The 9,935-nt window shown below is 46.3% G+C and overlaps 1 protein-coding gene across 2 annotated transcripts; it reads left to right on the top strand.

Annotated features, from left to right (window-relative positions):
- Window positions 1-1,591: 1,591 nt before the first annotated feature.
- LOC307211275 (fibroleukin-like) lies at window positions 1,592-9,402 on the top strand. Of its 2 annotated transcripts, XM_079967758.1 has the most exons (4): window positions 1,592-2,470; window positions 5,295-5,339; window positions 6,784-6,905; window positions 8,214-9,402. In XM_079967758.1, exons 1-4 carry the CDS (start codon window positions 1,693-1,695, stop codon window positions 8,805-8,807), a joined length of 1,539 nt encoding a protein of 512 aa, XP_079823884.1. In that variant the 5' UTR covers window positions 1,592-1,692; the 3' UTR covers window positions 8,808-9,402. The 2 variants fall into 2 exon arrangements, with proteins under 2 accessions (XP_079823884.1, XP_079823885.1); XM_079967759.1 differs by lacking the exon at window positions 5,295-5,339.
- The last annotated feature ends 533 nt before the right edge of the window (window positions 9,403-9,935 follow it).

Raw genomic sequence — 9,935 nt, 5'->3', positions numbered from 1 at the left:
CTGTTTGCAGCCTTGTGGGTGTCCTGGCTCCCACTCTCAGACACAGTACTTGGACTCTCAGCTCGAGGAAACCTGAAAGCTTTATTCAAGAAGTCAGGACATAGACTGTACATTAGCTCAGAGCACGGATTATGTGATTCACAAGCCTAAAAGTAGGGTTGCAGGGGATATACAGTATACTGCAGTCTAAATACTGCAGCCTGGGTGGAAATTGGAAAATCTGGACATATGGCAGCCCATGCCAGCAGTGCTGTTTTTGCTGGTTTTCCATAAAAATAGCTTAACAAATGGTGATTTTGTCAATGAAAGCTCCACAACTTTTCCCAAAAAACTCAACAACTTTTCTGTCCAGATTTTCACTGTTTGAAATATGGCAACTGTACAGAGCTCTTAAGGTACACAACTAAGAAGATGCTAAGACTACATCCCAACACCTGGTATGTTCTTCCTGCTCCGTTTTTAAAGAGTGGGGTGGACCAGTCATTTGCTTAATTCTTTTACACACCATCAGAGTTTTAAAGCTGTTATCCTATATAACCTCTTACCTGGGGATAAGCTCCACTGAATGGGGATTTCTTCTAAGTAGAGATGTAAAGGATTTCAGTAAAACCTAATTAAAATGAGAAACAGTATCCTACTTTTGTTTAGTGTCCTCAGATTCATAGTCGTCCACTTAAGGGGAGGCGATAAGAGACATCAACCAAGAAGAAGGGCCGCTCATTGCTTTGTAACTTCCAAGAGTGGACTATATCACTGATAATTGTATAAGAGGGTATCAGAAAGCAGTAGCTTACTTTCTTTGGAGATGGGTTGCTCAGAACTGCTTCCCAGAACCCCTGCACAATGGTGAGGATGATGATAGTTTTTATTTTTTGTACCCCACACATCTGACTGGGTTTATCCAACAAAGTATAAAGGAACACAACAAAACACCAAACAGTGAAAGCTTCCCAGAATAGGGCTGCCTTCAGATGTCTGCAAAAATTCGTATGATTGTTTATCTCCTTGACATCTGAAGGGTGTCCCACAGAGAGGGTGCCACTACTGAGAAGGCCCTCTGCCTGCTTCCCTGCAACTTTACTTCTCACAATGAGGAAACTGCCAGAAGGCCCTAGGAGCTGGACCTCAGTGACGGGGCTGAACGATGAGGGTGGAGACCGAGTGAGGGCCTTTACACTTTAACAAACCACAGCACCCAAAGTTCTTTGGAGAAAAGCCATGACTGTTTAAAGTGGTATCAAACCGCTCTAAAGATCTGAGGCCTTAGAGATCTGAGGTCCAGGCTGCTCCCAAAGGAGGGAGAGTTGGTCAGTGCAACTGCGGAAAGCTGGGGAGTGATGAAGTGAGCCTGTCAAGTCTGGCATGGGAGGGCTGTGCACATGACCCTTCTGGCCTTGGAGCGCGAAGAGGCCTGTGAGCACATGCTTTGCTTAATGGGCGGTGGGTGGGTGGCCACGCCGTGCCAAAGGCCAGCAAGCACTGCGAGAGATTACCGCTCCTTTCACTCAGCTCCCTTGCTAGCATTTGGGCGATTTCCTTGTGCCTTTAATGTCAAGGCAAATTACAGGCCTTTCAAGTCAAAGCCCTCTTGCTGGAGAGCAAAGCTCACTCAAGCCAGACGCTAATCACTGCCTCCCACAAGGGGCCTAGCTTTAATTGCCCATGACATGCTAATCTGCTGGACAGTCTCAAATGCTCCTTTATCTGTGTGCCACTCTACTTTCCCTCCTCCTTTCCCTCGCAGCTCCCCAATCTCCACACTTTTTCTTCGGCGAGGCAGTTTGCCCCGACCCAGCCTGGGAGTGGCCTTCCCAGCCTAGAGAGGCAGCTCGCCTGCGGAGACAGAAGAAGCTCTGTTGCAGTAGCTTCCAGCCTGTGGCTTCTTGCATGTCGCGTGTGCCTTTCCCACCCCCTCGGGAGGCATTAAGGAGAGAAATGAAACTCTTCCCCCGCTTCAGCAAGTGCTTTTGTTGCCTTGGCTTCCTCTTTATGGTTCTGCGAGAGTCAGGAAGCCTGAACTCAGACAGCCCCGAGTGCAGCCAAAGAGATGACAACCCAGCATGCGCAGGGTCCCTGGTGGCCATGCCTCTCCCTTCTCCGGAAGGTGGCTGTGATGGGTTGGGGAGCTGCAAGCTCCAGGTCCTGGGGCCAGAGGAGCCAGCAGTACCTGAGGAGGTGCAGGATGTCCCTGCTGGCGAGCAGCAGATGGAGTTCAAGCAGATCCTGAAGCACACTGGAGAGCTCAACAAACAAAGCTCTTCCAGGACCAGGACCCTGATGGACCGACTCAGCTTGGTGGAAACCAGAGTGGTTTCCATGGCATCGGGCCTACAGAAGTTGCAGGAGGAGAGCCGGCTTAATCTGCACCGCTTAGAGGAGCAGCTCAGCTCCTTGGTGGCCCTGCTGCTGGGGATCCTCTCTGGCTGCAAGTTGCCTTGCAGCGATTCAGTCCTGAAGGCATCCATTCTTGGTGAGTACAGCGGGGGGGGGGGGCGTTATCCACTTCCCATTAGCCTGTCTGTGAAGAGAGAGGTTCTTCTCTCTCTTCACAAACAACAAAGTCCAGGTTGGGGTGGGGTATGATCTGAAGGCTCATGGTGCAGCAGCCTTGCTGAAGCCCATCTGCCTGGCAAGTGCTTCGAGGGGAGATCTCCTGGGAATCCTATGTATGCCTATCGTCCCACCCTGACACTGAGATCCAGCTCCGAGGGCCTTCTGGTAGTTCCCTCGTTGTGAGAGGTGAGGTTACAGGGAACCAGGCAGAGGGCCTTTTCGGTAGTGGTGCCCACCCTGTGGAACACCCTCCCAGCAGATGTCAAACATATAAACAGCTATGTGATTTTTAAAAGACATCAGGGAAGTTTTTAGTGTGTGGTGTTGTATTGCGTTTTTACTATTATTTGTTGGGAGAAAGGAAGGATAGCTCAGTCAGGAGAGCACAAGACTCTTAATCTCAGGGTTGTGGATTCGAGCACCACATTGGACAAAAGATTCCTGCATTTCAGGGGGTTGGACTAGATGATCCTCGTGGTCCCTTCCAACTCTACAATTCTATGAAGTTCTAAATAAAGCCTTGTAAATAGTTCACAGCAGTCTGCTGGGATACAGCCCCCTACACCGAGCTTGGAGTGCTGAGCAGGGAGGGAAGGAGGCCAGGCCCCGTCAAGGCAGTCCTCTTGCCTTGCTTTGCTCATGCTGCACCTGGAGTTCAGGTAGGCAAAAAGAGACAGGGTTCCTTGCGCAAATCTTATGATGTGGCTGGACCATGTCGGGTCTTTACTGAGCATTCATTCTGAATGCTCATTCTGTTTATGAGGCCGTTATTATGACAATGAATATTTATTCTTCATTCATCTTGATTTGCTTCCAGGTAGGTAGCTGTGTTGGTCTGCCGTACTCAAAATAATTTAAAACAATTCTTTAAAGATATAGTTATAAAGGCTCTTCTTAAAAACCATGCACACACACGAAAGCTTATACCTAAAACTACTCAGTTGGTCTCTAAGGTGCTACATTATAATTTTTAAATTCTTTTGGAAGGATTCTTTTAAAGACTTTCTTTTTTGAAGACTTGATTCTTTTAGGTTTTTAAGAAGAGTATTTTTAACTATCTTCTAAAAGAATTGTTTTAATTTATTTTGCTTCCAGGGTGTTTTCCTGTGGCTCCTTTGTTCCACCCTAGGTCATATTCCTATTTAAGCCCATCCTATTTAAGTTGGTCTCACAAGGCCAACTTAGCACACATACCAAGTGAGCTGAGCTTGGCATTGTCATGAACCTACATCCTGGCCAGAATAAACCATGGAGAAAATTCCAGTGCTGCTTTGCACCAAAGCAGTCACCTAACCAGCTCCACACTGCAGAATCAAAGTCACCATGCACTCAAGTGGTCCTGTGAATGTGTCTTGTCTCCAACTTCGATTCAGCAAGGACAGGCAAAGCCTTCAAAACCTCAGAGTCCTCATTCCGCCTCTGCCTGGCTTTTTCCTCCACCATTTTTCATTATTTCCTCCCCCCTCCCCACTTCTTCTGCTTGAGATGTTCCACTCGTTTTCTCTTTTGATGTCTGACATCTCAACAGTCCATGTCCCGCCAGGAATTTCTGGACAGATGGATGCTGTATTGATGAGCAATATGTTTGAAGAGTTTGCGGCTGACATTTATGGCTATCAGGCTGACCGATGATGCAATCCTTTCTGTTGGACACAATCCCCCCACTGTTCATCATTTCCTTCAGATAGTGCCCTCTCCCACTCCACATCCTCCCTGATTATACCAGAGCAAGAGAAGAACAAGAGGGACAGCGATGCAAAGACGCTGTTATGGGAGCAGACGGCACAATGCCTGCCCAAGTTATTTTGCTGCCAGAAGCAGAGTCAAAAAGGCAGAGCATCTCGTCGCCTGCACACAGGAAACTCTGTGGCTCCTGGATCTATCTAGTGGCAGGGGAGGAGACCTGATGAAATCTTAAGGAAGGCTGCTGATGACAGAAAATATCCGCTTCCCAGCCTTAGATGCCTAGGGCTTACATTTGGGTCCTCAGATGTGAAATGCACGAACGTGTTTTTCAATGTTTCCCACTTTAAACTACTGTAGGCCTCCAGGTGTTATTGGACCTTAACTCTCACCATTCCTGGGCATTGGCCAAGGTGGCTGGGGCTGATGGAAGTTGGAGTCCAAGAAAGCCACAGATTCCCCATCCCTGTCTCATATCCAGGTCTTTATTGAGCATGGTTTGTGGGGTGGTTATCTATGACATTTGTGAGCATTGGGCCTGCATTCATCTTGATTTGTTTGTGGGGTGTTTCCTGTTAGGCGTTTGTTCGTCCCATATCTTTCAATGCACTTCCCTGCCACTTTTCAAACTGCTAGAAGTCTGTTTCTTTTTTTTTAAAAGCAGATTTGTTGCCCTAAGGTGACAGAGCCCTTTAGTTCACCTTAACTGTGCAAACCTCAGGTTCTGGTATGTGCTTGAATACATCCCACAAAATAGTGGGAGTCCGAAGGCACCCTAAAAAAAAAAAAAAAGCAAGAATGGCATGTGTTGCAGGGGGCCATGCACCAATGGCACTCACAGAGAAAAATGAATCTGAATGTTCCACTTGGAATGTAGAACGCTCTTGTGTAGAAGCCCCCTTAATGCCTGGGGGGAAGTTATCCAAACACTTAGCAAATCTGTATAATAACACTGCATTGAACTAGCTCAGTCACAGACTACTGAGAATGGAGTGGGCAGTGGCTTTTCCCAAGATCTTTGCAGTAATCTCACTCACAGACTCCAAATTATCTCTCAGATATAGGGAAAGAGCACAAGATTGAGGAGACACCAGCACTTACAGGTTAGTATAAATCTATTATGTAAACTAGACTACAATCGTATGAAACCTGAGAGGGAGGCCAGGTCCCCTCTCTCCATCATGGTCCATAGCAGTGGCGTAGCGTGGGTTGTCAGCACCCGGGGCAAGGCAAGTAATTTGCGCCCGCTAACCCATGGATTTGCACCCCCTAACCCGTGGATTTGCGCCCCCTAACCCTAACCCCCAGATGTTGCGCCCGGTGCGGCCGGCCCCCCCTGCACCCCCCACGCTACGCCACTGGTCCATAGTCTTGTGACCCTGATGATGTTGGGCCACAAAGGGTGTGTCAGAGCAGTGTGTACCCCAAAGGAGTGCGACAGCAAGGCTTAGGTCGGAAAGATTTGAATCCTTCCTGGTACCCTAGATACACGCCAAAATTTTGAATAAATTTACTTCAGCCCAAGAGCTGGTGTAAATTGATCCCATTTATTGAGAGAGAAGTACAATTTTAAAAAATAAACTGACCTTTTTTAAGGGAAAAAAAGGCAAAGGGATGCCCTCACTTGCACCCTGATGGGCTATGGCAAAATAGCCTTTAGATATTCCTCACCGCCTCAAGGTGCCTTTAATATTTATATAGCCACTCAATAAACATTCCCTGAGCGGCTTGCAAACAAATAAAATATATAATAATTAATTGTTAATATTTAACAACAAAGACAGTATATATATTTGCAACGGAGGCAGCATAAACATAAACTTGCAACCCAAATTAAACTATGCTAGACCACAACAGCTGAAGATTAATTAAATCTACAATGTCTCTCATTCCTTAAGATGATGCGTTTTTTTATATAACACCATCAATATACATGGTGCTTTAGTGCAGAAGGTTACAATTTAAAATGAAGCCAAAACGAGGAGAAAATATGTGCTTTGGGGGAAGCCAGGAAATGGCTTCGCACTTCACATTGGTCAAGTCACAGGAGGAAAATGATGCCTTACACACATGGATCTCCAGGTATGCAAATGCAACTCCCCACCTCTGCCTAGAACCCATTATGTTTGAAGGCAGTCTGAGTGTGTGAAGCCCAACACACATTGGCCAGAAGCACATGATAATTTCTTAATTCTTTGGGGAGACCTCACTTGATTGCTATATCCAATAGCATGTTGAAGCAGGCAGCAGTGCCCCAAGATTGCTCTGGAGGTGCAATCCTGCTCGCCAACCAAACATCTAAGTACTGTCATAGAAGCATGTACGTCTTGTCCCTGCCTTCATATTGCAGGATACTCTTTGTCCCCTTTTTTAGCATACGCGTAACAGTTTCTAGGTGCCATATCACAGAAAAATTCCTGGAAGACAGGTCATATGTCCAGGACCTGTTGTTTCCATTGCCAGGCCCCTGTGGTTTCAATGCCTTCCAGATGGACCTATGGTCCAATTCAGTCTAAGTCAGCTTTCTATGTTCCTATATACTTTCAGTGGAACCCTCTGAAAAATCTGAGCACACGTATCCTCGGGATTGTGCAGAGATCCATAAACAGGGCATCCGAGACAATGGGATATACACCATCCAACCCATTCCCCTCCGTCAACACTTTGAGGTAAGGTAGGTAGGTTTGAGGTATCATATCTAATGGAGTAAATAAGATATGCACGCAGCCAACTGGGTCTCTATTTGGCCAAAGGTAGCACAATTGCAATATGCATTCAGCTCCTTGCTCCACTGGTATGTGTTACTGCATGTAAAAGTTGTATCCATACATAAAATTTGCACTGGTTTGCTCCTAAAGTGGGCATTCTCTATTCATCCTCCTCTGCATTGTTATTACGAATGATAATCTGCTATGCAATCCTGTGTATTCTTACTCAGAAGTAAGTCCCACTCACTCACTGTAGATTGCTTCCCTTATTAAGATCATACAGCTTTTACTTTGCATTAATGAATCTGGAGTAAATATCCCCCCTTGCCATCACTGATGCAGATTAGAACCTTCATACACCTGCCCATCAAAATATATTGATGGTACGGTGGTACCTCGGTTCTCGAACATAATCCATTCCGGAAGACCGTTCACATTCCAAAATGTTCAAGAACTGAAAACTCAATACGGAAGCCTCAATTCAATTGAGAAAATTGAAAAACACACAGCGAAAGTCGTTCGACTTCCTAGGCACGTTTGAAAATGGAAGCATTTACTTCTGGGCTTTCAGCATTTGTCAACGGAGACATTCGAGAACCAATGTACCACTGTAGTAGGTGAGAATTATCCTTTTTAACATTGCACTTATGGCCTCTCTCCCCATGAGCAAAGTGTGTCCCCAAGTTCTTTTTAGACGTGGACTTTGCAAAGTCCCCTATCAAGAAAAAAATCTGGTTAGATATGTTCCCCATAGCAAGAAAGATTAAGTGCAGCCACTGAAAACATAACGCTAAGTGTGTGGTTCTTAAAACGGGAACATCCACTACTCAGTTGTTTAATTAGTAAAATAAATACATGCCCAGATGGGACACTCCTGCACTAATGCTGCGCAGAACAGACACAACAGAATCAAAAATAAGTAAATCTAAACTGCTGAAAATAAAATTTCCAAAATGGCACATGAACAGGCAGGCGGTGAGTTTCTGCCACTTACCATTAATCATATCTGCATGGTTTTCAAATGTTATTTAGTGAGAGTGGTGAGAATTCACTTCTGGAGCTCCTTAGCCCTGTTCCCCACTGATGAGAATAGTTCCTTAGAGCAGCCAAAGACCATTAAACCTGTTTAAGCACTTCATGTTGCCTGCAGAGTGGAAAATTTCCTAGGAGAGCATGATGTCACAGCCTGATTCCGTGGGCTGGAGCAAGGGCTCTTTTTCAGGCGCTCCAGTGCTTCTGCCGATTAACCTTCGTCTTGTGTATTGCCAGGCTTATTGTGACATGGTCACGGATGGTGGCGGGTGGACCGTGTTCCAGCGCCGGCAGGATGGCTCTGTGGATTTCAACCGCACTTGGCAGGAGTACAGGCAGGGATTTGGGAGCCTGCAAGGGGAGCACTGGCTGGGCAATGAGCACCTCCACAGCTTAACCCGCCTGGGCCAGCATGTTGTGCGCATAGAGTTGGAGGACTGGCATGGCGTCAAGCGCCATGCTGTTTACCGCAAATTCAAAGTGGCCAGCGAGGCCCACAAGTATCGCCTGACAGCCCGGGAGTATCAAGGCAGTGCAGGCAACGCCCTGAGCTACAGCCGCAACTACAACCACGATCACAAGTGCTTCACAACTTGGGACAGTGACAATGACAACTACCCCATGGGCAACTGTGGTGCGTACTATGGGGCCGGCTGGTGGTTCGACTCCTGCCTGGCAGCCAACCTCAATGGGAAGTACCACCATGGACGCTACACGGGGGTGACCAGCGGCATCTACTGGGGAACATGGTACATTCTGGTTGACAAAAGGACCAATCAGAAGTACTCCTTCAAGAAAGCAGAGATGAAAACAAGGCCCATCGGCTTTTAGGAGGAGCCTGCAACCAGAATGCCTGATGCATGTGGACTTGCGGCAGGGAGACTTTACAGAGATAAGTCAAAAGAAAATAACCTGCTACTGAGATTTGACTTGGGAAAAGCAAGTTCAAAACAGGACAAAGTCCTACTTTGGGGTAGAGAATCTTAATACACTGAAAACAAAGGATAAATAGGAGCAGTCACCAAGTTGCCTACAGCTCTTGTAACAATCACAAATGCCCGATTCTACATTCAACTTCAGTCACTGCCCTTCCTTTCCCATCTCATGATCCTGGGCAGTGTTGAGTTATATCTGCCATTCTTCCATACTCCACAGTGAAATTCATGTTTGGGTCAGAACAAACCCGCAAGGGAACTTGTTTTGCAAGTGGCTACAAACTTCCTTTTGTAGCTTGGACACACATCACATTTGCCTCACCCTGTTTCATGGCTTGCTCTTTTGGCTTACGGTGGGCACGTGAGCAAGTTATCTGGAGAGGAATCATATAAAGGGAACAGGTCTTAATAATGTATCCAAAGTATTCTACTTCAGCTCAACCCCTCATTCAGATTTCTACAGAAAGGACTGAAAGCCTTGTTCAATTATCTGGACCTTTCCGATGTTCTATTTCTAAAGAGGTAGCCAGGGCTACTTAGCCAGAAGTTAAAGGGGATGTGCTAAATTGCAGGAAATCTAAAGCAGCATTTTGAATTATATAGTGAATTCCAGAAGATTAATATGCTTTTCCTGAGCACTGGCAAGCAGTTAAAAGTTGCTCTTGTATTTTCTGCCCAAGGTTGTCAGATCCAGGCCAAGCAGGTATTCAGATAACCTTTGTGCAAAGACCTGTAGTTTGGGCTGCAGCAACAGGGAACGCATCCTTACTCCTTTGGGGTGTTATCCTGGAGCAGGCTAGGGAATGAGTGATGTCCAAGGCCACTGCACTCTAAAAGAAATGCAGGAGTGTTTGCCTCCAACAGAATGTCTTCAAGACACATTGTGGTTCTTCAGTGGCACACCCTGGTGTGCTCCAAGCCAATTTGGGAATCACTGCTTTAGACATGCTTCGAAAGGCATGAAATAGTGTTAGTGATAGCCCACCAAGTGCCTCGATTAAAAATATTTGCATTTGTAAGTAAA

This window comes from Podarcis cretensis, assembly GCF_951804945.1.
Source record: "Podarcis cretensis genome assembly, chromosome: 2".
Lineage (NCBI taxonomy): Eukaryota > Metazoa > Chordata > Lepidosauria > Squamata > Lacertidae > Podarcis > Podarcis cretensis.
This window is presented reverse-complemented; position numbering and strand designations above follow the sequence as displayed.

Coding starts and splice junctions, on each gene's coding strand:
- LOC307211275 (XM_079967758.1), top strand. CDS start 1,693: ATGCTCCTTTATCTGTGTGCCACTCTACTTTCCCTCCTCCTTTCCCTC. Junction 5,340..6,783: donor GGAGACACCAGCACTTACAG/GTTAGTATAAAT, acceptor ATATACTTTCAG/TGGAACCCTCTGAAAAATCT. Junction 6,906..8,213: donor CCCTCCGTCAACACTTTGAG/GTAAGGTAGGTA, acceptor GTGTATTGCCAG/GCTTATTGTGACATGGTCAC.